The 15,564-nt window shown below is 54.4% G+C and overlaps 2 protein-coding genes across 2 annotated transcripts; both read left to right on the top strand.

The window, feature by feature from the left end:
• Positions 1-2,121: 2,121 nt before the first annotated feature.
• Positions 2,122-3,381, top strand: VOLCADRAFT_31683 (uncharacterized protein; the record flags this gene model as incomplete). Its single annotated transcript, XM_002949970.1, has 2 exons — positions 2,122-2,199; positions 3,223-3,381. Coding segments are annotated over 2 exons (237 nt in total), but the record flags the coding sequence as incomplete, so codon positions are not given.
• A 2,502-nt stretch (positions 3,382-5,883) lies between these two features.
• On the top strand, positions 5,884-9,015 carry VOLCADRAFT_90426 (uncharacterized protein; the record flags this gene model as incomplete). Its single annotated transcript, XM_002949969.1, has 4 exons — positions 5,884-6,013; positions 7,744-7,929; positions 8,135-8,501; positions 8,886-9,015. The coding sequence occupies 4 exons, from the start codon at positions 5,884-5,886 to the stop codon at positions 9,013-9,015; spliced, it is 813 nt and encodes a 270-aa protein (XP_002950015.1).
• Between the last annotated feature and the right edge of the window lie 6,549 nt (positions 9,016-15,564).

The raw sequence follows: 15,564 nt of genomic DNA, 5'->3' as shown, positions 1-15,564 counted from the left end.
ACTGTCCAACAAGGCAGTGGATGAGAGCCAGGCGGGGGAGGGGGGAAATGCAGGTTGGTGTTGGTGGGGATGAAGGGGGGGAGATATGCATGTGTGTATGGGTGGGCGGTTAGGTTGTTAGGATGCTTGGAAATTGTGATGGGGCGACTGCGGGTCTCCTCATTGCTCCGGGACCCTAGAAACGTCCTGATGTGGCCCGACCCGTACGATCATAATGTGCTCGACTAATCTGCTGTAGGCTGTAGCCAAACTAAAACCCAAATTAAAACCCAAACTAAAACGCCTGCCGGACCCCCCCCTTTCAGGTGTTGGCAGCGGTATGGGGGGAGGGGACTACACCGACGGCCCCGACACAGTGCCCTGCGCGGCGCCCCAGGTACGAATGTGCGTATGTATGTATGTATGTATGTATGTATGTATGTGTGTATGTATGTATGTATGTATGTTACAGCGCCACAGAGCTAAATCGTAAAGCGATTAAGACATGACTTCTTGATTAAGGCTGATCAATGAATAGTCTACGAGTATCTTGGAGTTGATAAAGTGACTCCTAATTAAGGAATAAGGAATGACACGCACTTGAGATACCTACAGACACATCGGTTTGGACAACCGATGTAGATCCGAAGAGACATCGTACGACAGAAGTTGTTAAGCAGCCCCTCGCACAAATGTGTCCGGTCGTACTGTGCCGAATAAACAGACCGTACAAGACGGCCCAAAGACAGTCCCGAATTTTAACGCGCGGATGCGCGCGTGCGATTCGCAAAATGCGCGTGTACAAGTGTATATAAATTTTCTTGGCGAAGAAAGGCCGCGGTGCGTCAGTGCTGTGCGCAGGAGGGCATGCTGGCCACAGTCGCACGCGGCATGCAGCCCGGACAGTGGGGTGCCTGCTTTGCCGTAACTGAAAGCACAGAAAGCAAACAACGTAGCTTGCAAGACTGGGCGCTTGAAACGGCCGCGGGAAGAGGAAGCGTTTGGCGAAGCGGCAGTTTGCGCAAGCAAACGGGCGCGGATTCGGTAGCGCAATGCATACAGCCCCTTGTTCAACGTAAAGTCAGATTACAAACTTGCGCGGAAAAATATAACTTACTCAACTTAAACAACAGAACAGATAAGTCGTTCGGAACCGTGCAAGTAACATGGACGCCGTTGTTGGCATGGAACAGCTTTCGGCGCTAGGCTTCTGGACATTGGGCAGTGCTGTTGTATTTGGGCACGGTCGCACTTAGGGTTTCATTCACGGTGCATACATGTCCGACCTTAACTCGTGGGTGAACGGCGGCTGATGCCCATACGGACAACAGCGCTTGGGATGGTCTATTGCGTGAGCGTTCGGGGATAGGGGGGGGCCCGCTGCGCTCCTTTCTATGTCGCCCCGTCTCGTCATCGGGGGCAAGTTGGTAGCGTGCAAGTTCACCCATCATGTTGCCTGTTCTGGCATGGCCATCAACGCGCGACAGGGAACTTGAACCTAGGCCTTATTCTTCGTTCCCCCCCCAATCCAACACCACACGTGCTTTGGAAACGCGGGCAGCTGCTTCACAAGGACCCCCCTATTTGCGGCCTCCTAAGCAACGAGTCTTTATACTCGGGAGTCTGGGTTGGAATGTCCTTTAAAGGAGAGTCTCAGAAACATATACATTTTTGTTAGTCTTTTACTTGGGTAAGAGCCCAGACCTTGGCGGAGCGAATCCGTACTGTGACTTATCGGTTCTTACCGATATACACGCTAACAATGTATGTATATGTGTATGAATATGTACATGAATATATGAATGTATGTAATTCTGTGCGTTTATCACTCAGAGCGTCTGCATACGTGTTTGCCTGCATGCAAGCAGATGCGGTGAATATTAGCGTCTGGGGACGGACAGAATTGCCTTTGAGGGGTGTCTGGGTTCTTTTCGAGCTGCTACCAAAGCCTCCCTACGATGTCCCAAATCAACCCCCCCGGGCCCTTTTGTGTTTTTCACATAATGCCTCTTGTTCCCCCACCCACCCCCCAAACCCCCCAACTTTCCCATCCACCCACCCCCCAATCCCAAGGTGGTGAGTGAACCCCCCCTGGAGGAGCACCTCGCGCAAAACACACTGTGGCCCGAAACACACAAATTGTACGGCCACGGCAATGACGTGTTTTGCGCCGCCGCCAGCCCGGACGGCCGCTACCTAGCTTCCGCGTGTAAGGCCCAGGTGAGCCCCGTCACCGCCCTGTTGACTCCGCGCATAACAACCCCCTCACACACCTCACTGGCCCCGGATCCGGCCACCGGGGCCCTACACCGGGTCACCTCGCTCGCTCCCTCGCTCGCTAAGGCGTTTTCGTTTCTGCTGCTGGCCGCTAGGAGCAAATAGAGCGTATGGGGGGGTTGCACGCTTGGGTAGAGGATCTGCAAGTTTTTTGCGAGCTCCAAGTCGTGGAAGACGAGAGCATGTACGTTTGGTGTATGTGTGTGTGTATGTCTCACCTTCTGGCGTTGTGTTATTCTCCGAAGGCATATCCTCTAGGGGCCCATATGAGCTGGAGGTGCAGGGGCCAGAGGGCCTAGGGCTGTCTGAAATATATAACAACGCATCAGAATCGTAAGACTATTATCCTAACACTAAATACGAGAAACAAAACAAAGGTGTGTTGAACTACTGTGTTGAGCCCCAGTGCCTAGCTAACGAGGGTCAGTAATGGCAGGTAGGCGCACCTCGCCACGGCATACCAGTAGCTGGGTAGCTCAACACAGTAGTTCAACACACCTTTCTTTTCTTTTCTCGTACTGAGTGTTAGGATAATAGTCTTTATTGTGTGTCGTTCTCAACTTCATACAGCCCTAGGCCCTCTGGCTCTTGGGCCCCTCCTCAGGGCTCGTGTGGGCCCCTACGTTACACCTTACACCAGGAGGTGTAACACACACGCACACACACCTTCCCTTGGAACAACACCCCACCACCACCACCACCAAGGCCCCATCCCCCAACCCCCGCAAACACCCTCTCCCCCTCCTGGGTGCACTGAACGGGAGTCACTTGCTTTGCTGACCTTTCTGCATCATACATCTCCCCTCGTCCCCAGTCCCCACCTTCCATTGCTTACCCCAATACCATCCCCCCAACATTCCCTCCCTTCAACCATTTCCTCCCCCCTCTCCCCCATTCTGGTTTTCCCCCGTTACCCGCCCGGTGTACGTCAAATGCGCACACACATACATACTTACACGCACACAGACCGCCTCTACTGCCGCCGTGTGGATTTGGTGCACCCGGTCATGGAGGTCGGTGGCCCAGCTGCGGGCGCACACCCACACCGTCACCCAGCTGGAGTGGAGCCCGTCGGGGACACTCCTTGCGGCGGCGAGCAGAGATAGGACCTTCTCGATCTTTCGCTGCTGCAGCGGCCCCCGCCGCCAGCAGCAGCAGCAGGGGGAAGGGGAGGAGGGGGAGGTTTCTTTTGAGTTGGTGTGTCGGGTCAAGGGCGCACACGGGCGCGTGATCTGGAGCGTGGGCTGGTCGTTGGACGAGCAACTGATTGCAACCGCTTCACGGGACGAGACGGTCAAAGTGTGGCGGTGGCCTGGCGGCGGTGGCGGTGACGGTACGGGGGAGGTGACGCCGACGCTGGCGACGACGCTGCCGCAGTTTACATGTGCTGCTACTGCTGTTGCCTTTGCTCCGCGCCGCGGCTGTAGCGTAGTAGGGCCTGCAGGTGATGCTACGGGAAGTCACCTGTTGGCGGTTGGCTTGGAAGACGGCTCTGTGCAGCTCTGGCGGCTGCTGGTACCGGCGGCGGCGGCGGCGGCAGGTGCAGGTGCAGGTGGCGCTGTGGTGGCTGCAGGTGGCGTCGTAGCCTCGCTCCAGTGGACGGCTGGGGAGCCGTGGCGTCACGTGGCAGCTGTACGGCGACTCCGCTGGCGCAATGCACCGGGGACGGCAACTGCCGTACCTGAGGGGGACGAGGAGTCGACGGCAGCGGCGGCGCCAGCGGACTCTGAGCGAGGTGGCCAACTTCAGCTGGCCAGCGGCTCAGAGGATCACTCTGTACGGGTATATACGATCCGCGGGGCCCTTTAGGCAGCTGGGGGAGAGGGTGTGGGGGGGCGTATTAGCGGGCATTGGGAGGTGGGGAGATGTGTGTGTGTGTCAGCTGTGTGCACTTGTAAGAGGTCGCGTTTGTATGTTGACCTGCCGATATTGATTGTGATTATTCCCGGACTCACGGTTTACCTAATAGATACATATGCGGCTCAGATGCGGATCATTCAGCGGTACGGCAAGCGATTAGGTTTCCGTCGTGCTTGTTTGTATGGGAGGCATGCAGTGGTGGGTGGTGGGGGGTGGCCGAGAGGGGCACCTGGGGGGTGAAGCATGGGGACAGAGAGTCAAGGTGGGGGAGGGAAAGGGATTGGGGGAAGGCTTTTCCTTTTTCAACTGATTGCGGCAGCAGCAGGGCGTGATGGACATCAGGCTACTGCGGTGTTGATGAGGGGGGAGGAGAAAGAGTCGGGGAGGTGTGTGGGAGGTGGGCCATCATGGCCTTAACATCCAGGACTTAATCTGTCTCCAAGTCGACGTATGCTGCTGTTCAGGAGGTTGCGAATGGCATGGTTTCGTAGCGGAATGACTGACTCGCGCGTTCGCTCGCTCGCCCCACATGCCCATATCCGACGGAACTCTTTTCACCAGATATGCGATTTGGTGACTGGCCTATTCAAAGCTGCGGGATCGGCTCTACTTGTCGCAAGAGAAAATTAACAGACTCCAGGCAGGGGCGCATTCCTGCTTGACCCACAGCCAAGGGGCTCGGCATAATTTTGGCTTGCGGTACGCAGGATTCGCCGACCTCTTTGCACTACCGTAGCAGCAAGGAAAAGCTTATGCAAAGGTAGAAATCAGATACAACTTGGCGTACGTGGACAATTTCATGCTAAAGTGACTGTTAGGTTTTCGCTTTGGGGTTTTCAAGGCTTTTTAACGGCAGGCACCTTCAGTCACGCATAGCGCAGAAAAAATGTACACATCGAATCGATCTCTGTTAGCGATGTCTCCACCGATGTGTGCGTGTTGATGACGCGATATCTACCTCGTAGCGCGGTTACGGAAGGTCACGGCAGCAAAAGGGCTTAATAATCAAACCTCCTCACCCGACACGCTGCAATCCAAAAGACGATAGCTTCATGCGATACATGACGGACCCCGGAAGTGCTTTTGTTATAATCGCAACTTGTGGGGCACTTTGCGAGTACGTTGCCTGGTTGCTCACCCTTGTGCGCGCGAACACAGAGGAGCTCCAGCTGGGAACGCAGCCAAGGTCACGCAGGTCCGCAAGCCCTCGCTTTTGCTGCCTGGGCTGCGGTCGCTTTTGCAAGGCGCTGTTCACCGCGCTGTGTTACGCGCCTGGGGAGGCGCACCTCCCGCCTGTGGAGCGCCTCTGACGCTTCCTTTCTTGACCATAAGGATACCAGGACGCCCCTTGAAAACATAAAATACAGCGGAGCTTTGTGCAGCCTTTGTTCCAGGACCTCTCCTCAAAGTCCGACAAAGCAACAACAAAACTGACTGGTTTCGTGCGAAAGTGTGGGCGCTCTTGAAAGATACGCACGTCACGGGCCCTACCACCGGCGTCCCAGCTACGCAGCAGAATCTAAGCATTGCATAACAATTCAGGGGCACCTTGTGACGCACCTCACAGCTTTCCTGGTTCCGGAGCCTACGAAATCTACTGCGGACCCGCGCCCTTGCGCAGCCTTTCCACCCCAGAAACAAGATATGGCGTCATCACACAGCAGCAGGCACTCTCCATCTCCAAAATCGCGATTACCAAACGGACAGCATCGCAGCTCCTTTCGCACCACCAGCTCCGGAATCATCATTTTGAAAGCGTCTGCAAGAATGTCGCTTTCGGGACTGCTGCTGCTGCTGCTGCTGCTCTTCCCCGTTCTGTTTTCAACAGCTGCAGCTGCAGCTGAAGGAAAGGCGCCTCTTAGCGGCGGCATTAGCGGCGGCGGAGGCACCGGCCACCGTGAGCTGCTGCAGATTGCGATTCCCGGCATCGCAAAAGGCGGAGGCGGTAACGGCGGTGGCAGCAGAAGTGCCGTAAGCGGCGGCGGTGGCGGCAGTAGTGCCATAAGCGACGTCAGTGGCAGTGGCGGCAGTAGTGCCATAAGCGACGTCAGTGGCAGTGGCGGCAGTAGTGCCATAAGCGACGTCAGTGGCGGTGGCGGCAGTAGTGCCGTGAGCGGCGGCGGCAGCAACGCTAGCCTGACGGCGTCACTGGGCGCGTGGGCTAAGGGCACCAACTTCTCAGTACCTGTTACTGCTCGAGGCTTCCGTTTCGGTGACAGTGGAGAGGTGAGTGTGAGTATTTGGGCATTGTCGGTACAAGGATGGTGTCGTACGGCCGACCACACAAATATCCTGAACTCGCTATTTCCCAGGATGGCAAAGAAATCTTTGGGGCTGCATGTCTGGTCGCTGTGGCCGTGACCCAATTCGTTGTAAAAGATACGTAAATTTCTTTAAAGGAATGCAATCGACCGGGGAGAGGGGAGAGGGGTTCGGCCCCGTTGTAAAAAAGAATGGATTTACCGATAGAAACTGATTCCTTGAGCCACTCCAGTCGGCCAGATGCCAAAACGCGGGACCGCACTTGTGGGTAGAATGGTCCTGAAAAGACCATTACCGGAAGCCGGGAAGGTGTTTAGGGTATTTCTGACAAAACCAAGCAGGGCGGAGTGCGCCGGGCCATGAGCCTGGATTATTATATATTAAATATTGTGGGGTTTTCTTGGGGTTTGTCGATGACTACAGGGCTAGCTTAGCTCAGACAGAGTGCGGCCTGGACGGCGGAGCAGCTACGTTTAACTTTCCTGCAGATAGCATGTTCCGGTGCAGTGTAGTCATTTCCCGGAGAGGAGCGGGAGGTGCTGGTGGCGGAGGCTCTCCTAGCGCCGCCTCACGATTGAGGAATTTAAGTTTACAAAAAGTTATTGAACCTTCAACAAAAAAATCAGCGCTGCCGCGGCCCCGGCCACCCCCCATCAAGCATCCTCCAGTGCAACAAATTGTCCATACGTAAAAGATTTTGTTATTCATTCCTGTTCGTCTGGTATGCTTTGTCGTACAGGCCATAACGCTCAGCAACAACTCTTGCGGTTACGGCCCTCTGAGCTCGCCGTACGTTGTGGGTATTTCCCCGGATTCCCCTCTCGCCACGCGGCGGCCGCTGTCGGGCTGCGGTACATGTCTCGAGGTGGTCTGTGCAGAGGTAAAATACTCGTGCGTACGGCAAGATACGGACATACCTTGCAGTACGGTTACGAGCATGCCGCAATAAGGCAGGATAACCGCAAGGGCCCGTAGAGCCTTCCATTTGATAACAATACCCCCGTACAGCTCCGTAACTTCTTAGAGACCGTTATCGCACAACCATCTTCTAACCGAATCCCGTTCCAATACTCCAACGACACTACGCGTGTTAGCCAATACCCTTCCTTACTGCCGTACACGCTCTTCTCACACTGAACCCCTGCTGAATAAGATTCAATCCTGTACTGGATACAATTTCCTGCAGCCTCGCAGTAGTTCAGGGAAACCCACAACACCCCCCCGTCTTCGCCGCATCCGCTTACCGCCTCCACTGCCTTGTCCTTCTCCCTACTACTCTCCCCCCACTGGAGCTCCCTCTGCAGGACAGCAGCCCGGCCTGCACTCATCCGGAAGCTTCCCGAAGCCTCACCCCGCCGCCCTCAGATCTGCCCCCCTCCGGCGACCTCGGCATCGTCAGCCCCGGACGACTGCTGCTGTCAGTCGCGGACACGTGCAACTCCTGTGACCCCCTGGACCTGAACCTTCATGTGGATGCCTTCTCGCAGCTGGCCGACCCGCGGGTCGGCATCATGAACATCACCTACCGTACCGTCGCCTGCCCCTGGCAAGGTGCGTTTGTTTGTTTCTAACGTTATTTCGGGCCTTGCGCTTTAACCCTTTGGCAAGATTTGAGTTCGCGCACTTGTTTTATGGTGTAACATTGTGGTGTGTTCTTAAACGTGCATTAGTCCTTTTTTTACCAGTTTACCCCAAGTCCCGTCTCTGCGCTTCATCCCTTCTCTCCCCATCCTTCGTTCCGCACCCGTCACCACAGGTACCAACATCAGCATCTACGTGAGCGCCTTCCGGCCCAGCGCGGGTGGCTGGCTGCGTCTCAGCGCCCGCAACGTGGCGGGAAACGGCCTTGCGGCGGCGGCCATTGCACACTGCCCGAGGCCACAACCGGCGGAAGAGGAAGGCGCCGGCACCGCTGCTGCCTCCCCCTCCTCCCCCTCCTCCTCCCCCTCCTCCTCCCCCTCCGCTGCTAGCGGTCTCGTGCCCGGCTGCACCGGCACCCTTCGCGGCCCTGTTTGGCGTGACATGCGGAACACGGTGGGGGCTCAGTGGGAGTACAGTGGACTGCCGAGTCTGCCCCTGGACCTACGGCTCACGGATGTGGACGGCCGGGAGATTATCGTGTGGTGGGTGGGTGGGTGGGTCTGGCGCTGGTATAGGTGGCCGGGTGATATGGGGTTGTGGGCTGGTGGGTGCGGGACTCTCATCAAGACTACGGGGGTGCAGGCAGGGGCTCCCGCGCCAGGCTGCCAGGATCGTCGCCCTGCGGTGCCACGCCATGTGCCGCTGCTGCACATCCAAGTAATGGTAATACTACCGGAACCACAAATCCAACGGGTCTCCCGCCCCTTCCCCGGTGATAGGAGAACCCCAAAACAGGTCCTCCAGGGCGTCTCCGGTTCTATCATCGCTATCCCCATTTTCTACATCATCTCCAGCATCACCACATCCACCCAAGGTTCCACCGCCCTCACCTGCCGCCGGCATCCCCCCCTCATCCCCTGCTGCAGGAACGCCATCACCAACACCAGCTCACCCGCACTCTACACCACACAGGCGCAGTTCCCGCCGCTGCAAGGCAACCCGCAGGAAGATGCGACGGCGGCGGGGTCAGGCGGCATCGGCACTCGACAGCCCTGAACTGTTTTAGTGTACTGCAATCATGAATGAGCACAGGCTTACATGCAGTGCATGCATATACTGTGTACATGCAGTGCAAAATCACCTACTGGAGTTGATGGTGTATTTTTGGCCCGTTGGGTTGCGTACCTGTGCACCTGTCTACCTGTGTACCCTGATCAGTCTGTTGCGGAGGGTGTTGGTGGAAGTAAGGCGAGAGGGAGAGGGACGGGATTTCACCTGCACGACTGGATTCGTACCTCGAAGAAGCAAGACTACGTAAGTAGGAAAGGAGGCCATGGCAGCGCGGCAATGCCCACAAGCCAGGTAGACGCATAAATCCCGGTGGTGCGGTGACTCCACAAACGGGGTCGACGAGGTGCTCTCTCAACAGAGACGTTTCTGCATCCGCGGGGTTCCCCCCCTAGGGGGGGTAAGCTCCCTAGGGAGTCGCGGCATTCCATTCCTTGAGGACTCTTGGGTCAACAAAGGAAGAGGGTATCATGGGTGGTGTTGCATAAGCCGGGATTACGGGAGCCCGGGCGGGGGTGCGCTGGGGGGGAGGTGTCCTGGAGGCCTGGGAGGATGTCGCCTGGCTTCAGACAATTTCGTTACCATAGTTTCAGCCGCAGCCGCAGCAGCTGGGGCCCGGGTGCGCGGTGAGGGTGAGGGTGAGGGTGAGGGGGGGGGGTCGCCGAGGTGTCGCATGTCGGTTGACGATCTCTGTGAAGTGCAGTGAAGGTCCCTCAAGGCCCTCCATGTGCTGAAGAGGAAAGCGAAGGGCGCAAACCCACCCAACTCCCGAGCCACCTGCAGTTGGTGCAGCTTGGTTCCTTGTGGCCCACCTAGTAGCTGGCTGTTGAAAAGGCTCTTTTTAATATGCTACTGTGTGCCGTACTGTGTACCAGCTCCTACACTCCTCCCCTTTTGAAGGGATCCGTCTCGGGTCCTTGCGGCCACGTATACCATCAGCCACCAGCCGTATACCTTCGCCTACCCCGGGGCTGAGGGTGTGCAGTCCACGTCACGTCACGTGCCGCCCACGCAAGCGCCTAGATGTCTTTAGGTTTTCGGGCACAGAGTCTTCCCAGGCAGCCACAGCTACATTTTGAGTCGAGGTTTCGTGCAATGACAGTCATCTATCCCGATATCCACTTTTTGTGGATCGTATGAAGTCGAGCTGATGATAACAGGATTGCAAACACGTACAAGGTCTCGGTACCAATTGTAATAGCTGGCCGCTGAAGAGGCCTCTCGGGATACTGATTGAGCGCTTCGTGCGTATTTGTAGTTGATATGTGTGCCGCACTGTGTACCAGCTACTACAAGCCAGCTAGTCCACAGTGCGAGAGCTAAGCAGTCATGCATTGTTATAAGCACACGCAGTGAAATGCATGGGGAGCATCGTGGCGTCTACACAGGGATCAGGGAGATGATAGTACGACGCTTGACCTAACACCCTCAGTGATGCGGAGGTGAGGGTGAGAGGCTGTGTCCGTGGGCCCCTTGAGCACCACACGTGTATGCGGGACACACAAGACATGTAAGGGACACGGGTTGCCGCAACATCCGTTGCCGGCCTTGTTCGAGCGCCGCTACTTCCCACCACACAAGAGGGTGAAGTCCCGATGGGGAATGGCAAGCCACAGGCAACGCCGTTGGGATCGGTCTTACGGCCACAAACACCAGCTTTGCCTACCATCGCCTATACCCTCCGGCAGAAGTGGGTGCTCAACCAACGTCACGACATGTGCCTCGACTCATACTTGCGTAGCCATCTGGAGTTTTTCAGGCACAGAGTCTGTCCAGTTCAACAAATCCAAAATAACTACTAAAAATTCGATCCCAATGTCTTCGTGCAGCAAATCGGATAACTTGGCGTTTGACACGATATCTGCCAAGTAGTCTATTTAGGTCTATGAGGGTTAATTTAATGACCACAGGGTCACAGACATGTACGAGCTCTCATACAATACCTCCGTATAAATAGCCGCTGAAAACGTTTCTTAAGAATTTGGCGCTCGCTAAATAAGATTATGAGCTTAAGAGCCCGCATTCATAAACGATATATGCGCCGTACCACCTACAGCTGCTACTACCTATCTGTCAGCAGTGGGTTGGTTCACAGAGTTAAGTGTGGTGTGCTGCCCTCCGGGGTTTTGTTGCACCTTGGTGCCCCCAGAGGGCGACGGGAAAGGGGCAAGGACGCCTCAAGAGGTGATGGCGCGTTGACAAGACGGCGTAGTTAGCTCTCCTAGGAAGGGATGCGGCAGTTTTGTAGCTTAGTTCTCAAGGGGGGGTGATGCTGCTCGCAGGTCAGCTGGGTTGTACTGTGAGAGCAACACCTTGATGGACGACCCCAAGAATAGGTATTTAGACTGAGGAATCTGACGTGAAGGGAGCGGAGCTGTGCTGACAGCAGCGTGTAGACCAGGCCACCTGGCCACATGCAGCAGTGGGCCAGTGAAAACAATGTCATTGCAGTTGCTGCTGGTCCGTTTTGCTATAGGTAAATTACAAAAATTCATGGGTTTTGTCGTGAATACTTGTGAATATCTTAGTTTTGGGAGGCAGGTACCTGCCCCGTGCTTCAACTTTGCTTGCATGATGCAGCTAGTCGAAGAGCTGAGTCTATCTGCATCCATCACCATGGATGAAGAAGTTGTGAGCATCATAGAGCTTGGACTTCTACAATTCATTTTGATTCGAGAGTTAGGTACAGGAAAAAAATTGGAGTTAATGAAAGTCGAGACTGGAGCACCTTGAAAGTGCTGGACAGCTGCTGGCACGTATTTAGTGAATGATTGATGAGATTCATGAACTAATCGCGGCTGCAGGAAGGTAATGACTTTCTGTTCTCTATGGTGGTGATTTTACCCACTCCCGTCCATGCAACACCAAGCAGACCTCCGCATGGGCTCAATGCACCACCACACCAGATCAAAAGAGTCAGGGCAGGGCAGGGCAGGGCAGGGCAGGGCAGGGCAGGGCAGCCTCGTGGAGCCGCCCAGCAGCTTCCACACACCTGCTTGGCTGTTTCCACTCACTTGGCGATGTCATGACCCCGCCTCTGGATCCATCACTGTACCAAAGGGTCCTGTCCATCTAGTGGCTGCATCTGCAGATGAGGTGTGCAGCAGCTCTGAGAGGAGCCAGGGCATATGGGGTTGGGGGAGATGGGAGGAGAGATGAAACTTGCCGCCTCGCAGCTGAGTTGCCAGGCGGACAAGCTGCCAGTGCAGCAGGCCCCATAGAATACCCTTGAACTCTTGTTGCATATCAATGCTGTCAGCCTCCAACAAGGAGCATGTCCGTGACCTGCGTGCGCAAGTGAACTTCCAGAAGGCCAAGAAGGAAGCCCTGCCCCAGCGATGGTGAGGGTGGTGCTGGTCCACTCGAGATATCATCAACTCCGCCAGTGATCGTCCCTCACCTGATCAGTTTCAGTGAGGGAAAGATGTCCAATGGTGGGCACAACTGAGCCCACATATGTTCCAACATCCTGGCCAGACGGACTGGCAGTTCAATTCTGAGCATATCACGGAATTTGCATCCACCGATCGGTATTTTTCTTAAGTCGGGGCATAACACTGGCATCCATTTCATGGCCTCCAACATGCATGCCCTGTTGATCATCAAATCCTTCTTCCGCGCGATGATCATTATAAGCTGAGCATTCCAATAACACGTGTTTTTCATCCTCGACTTAGTTCTTGGTGCTACAACAGCGGCAGAATGGTAATGCGTGTACAACACGGTCTTCATTAAGCCTTGTGCAAACTTGGACGTGGTTTCGGAGGGAGGGTCAGGGCACGTCGCTTTTGTTAGCCTTGCTGCAATACCGATTATGATGGGGTGCCTGCTTGACACGCATGTGTAATTGCTGGGAGCATTAACCAAAGCACACAAGGTCTTCACGGGCCGAAGATCTATGGTACATGCTAGCTTGGAAAGTCTTGGAAACAGAAGTTAGGAAAGAGAGGCAGGAAAAGATGCACCAAACCTAGCTCGATGCAGTTTACTAATAACATTACTGGAAGCTAAATTGCTACGTGTGGATAACATGGGAGTTCAAATAGCTGCTAATGTGATATTGGCATGAGCAGACATGAGCAAGGGTCACACCACGGCAATTCACCTGCTGCGCCACTGGCAAGTTCTCTGTAGTTGGGAAAACCTTTCTTGGCAATTTGTCTTTATGTGGGATTAACGAGGTTAAGCGGACTGAAGAGCAGGATAGCCCAGTCCAACAGACAGTTTTCAACATATTCATCACCGTCACCGCCACCACCACCACCACCTTTATCGCTTCTGCAGCAGCCACTACTGCATCTCCAGCGTACCATCGCCACATAACCACCGCTGCTGTAGAAGAATCACCAACACTAACCACCATCACCTTGATATCCAACACTGTATCCGGTTGCCTTCCAAACACCAACCCCAGCAGCCGCAACCCAACAGAAAGTAACTGATACACCACCTCTACAGTACCGCCACCCCATCACCACAGCCACTACCGTCGCCACAAAATTCAAACTGGAAAACAGCCCGGCATGATGTAAGTGATGGGACCCAGTTGCCCGCGAAGGGTAGGCACCAGATTGTTTGACATACGATGCCAACAAATCATGGCCCCGCGTCCAAGCCTATCAGGAAAGCCCCAAAACTAGTTGAACCCAAACACACTCATCCACGTCATCATTACCTCATCATAGTTGGCCCACTCGGGCCTCAAAATAAAAACACACGTGAGGTTGTGACGGTAAAACCCTCAAACTCTGTTCCATCACGCAAAAACAAAACAACACAAACAAACCCGTCACACCGTAACCAGTATTGTGTGCACCGATTCCACCTGCTGCTCTTGTGAACAAAATTGAAATCCAAAATTCATGTCACTCTCAGAGCGCTGTTACCTTCCCTTTCATGTGACCTACTGCAGGGAGCTAAACCAGCACCCACCAAGCCCGGTGCACACATTCTTAGTGCTCAACAGAAGTGCTTTCCTACGCAGGTGGCACTCCCTCATAGGCACGGCTAACATCTCGTGCCTGTTGTTTATGTGCCATATAACATTACCCTACTAAAGTGATATAGGGAGTGTGCGTCCTCAAAAGCGTACATGCGTGCGGCGCACGTTTGTATATGAGTCCCGTACAATATGTGCCATGTTGCAGCCTGTAAGGAAAACAACCCCAAAGGCGGCCTTGAAGCAGTATACAACAACTTCAATGCATTCAACCTGCAGGACCATCTTCTGCAGCAAGATAGCCACATCAGGACATGAACATGGACAAACAAAACCAGGAACCGTGACGACGACAACAAACAGACATACTAAATGTATGGAGGCAAAACCAAGCAGGTAAGCAAGGGAGCAAGCACATGCCATCGAGCAGTGCTGTCCGTCCATCAGGGCAAACCTGATCGTCGGGTCCAAAAACGCTGGGAAACCGATGATCTATGATTAAGCCAGATTTTTAAGCCCTTTTTATTGTCTTGCAAGGGGCGCATATCCAAACAAGAAAAGCGATGCGAGCGGCCATGTGCCAAATCTCACGCCAACGAATTATCTCACCGGCTATCAACAACATGCTGTGCCAAAGAAAAGATACACATGCACGTCTATCCATACGACCGTTTACTCTCCAGCTTATCCAAAAACATTAGTTGATCTACGATTTTCAAGCGCAAGGTTGGGGAACCGAAACGTAAGGAAAGGCAAGGCCGCTCTCCTTATCGTTCAAGGCTTCATACCTAAGCCGCCGCCAGATATGCCCAACAGATACGCCCAACAATTCTACGAAAATTGCAACAGATCCGATCGAACATATCGTCATCATCATCCTTACTATCACAAGAGCATTATATGATCATTATGGCTGCTGCAAGAAACACATAAGAGTGTTCATCGCCTCGTAAGAAACATGCGCGCCCGTGCAAAAAAAAGTACGACTATACCATTCAACCAGCAAGAATAACCTCCACTGCCGCTCTCGTTTGTGCTGACCTGAATCCTCACGTCTATATCGCCAATTCGCAGCTAGTACCTCTAGTCGAACCAAGAGATCCTGGTAGTGCCAGAAGCTTAACTATATCATCCAATCAGCATACGAAAGTCCACAGCACAATTCCCTGCACCGTTTCCACCCTTATGTATCACTACGGAGAGCCCCAGTGAAGTGCAAACTCACTCACCAGGCAAGTTCCCTCGAGCATAACTGCCTTCCCTAAGTCAGATTGGTCGGTTGCTTCTTACTGAAGATGTTTACCGCGGCGAGGCTGCAAGGAAGACGGGAAGAAGACCGAAGGCCTAGAATGAGGCTGACTGTGTGCGTGTGTGCGTTAAGGGCTGCCTCCATACCTCAAGATCAGACAAACGAAGCAGCCCCTCGGTTCTTGCGACGTTGAAGGAAAGGACGGAGAAGGTCAAGAGCACAACGTCAAGCCCGCCCGACCTCCGGAGGTGGGGCTGCTATCATAAACGCAGAAACCGCTTCCTGGGCAAATGTGAAGAATTATTTTTGAACGTATTACGGGTCGCAAGCAACCACCGACGCTGGCATA

Source organism: Volvox carteri, assembly GCF_000143455.1.
Source record: "Volvox carteri f. nagariensis unplaced genomic scaffold VOLCAscaffold_16, whole genome shotgun sequence".
NCBI lineage: Eukaryota > Viridiplantae > Chlorophyta > Chlorophyceae > Chlamydomonadales > Volvocaceae > Volvox > Volvox carteri.
The sequence above is the reverse complement of the archived record's forward strand: the minus strand, read 5'-3'. Positions and strand labels throughout refer to the sequence as shown.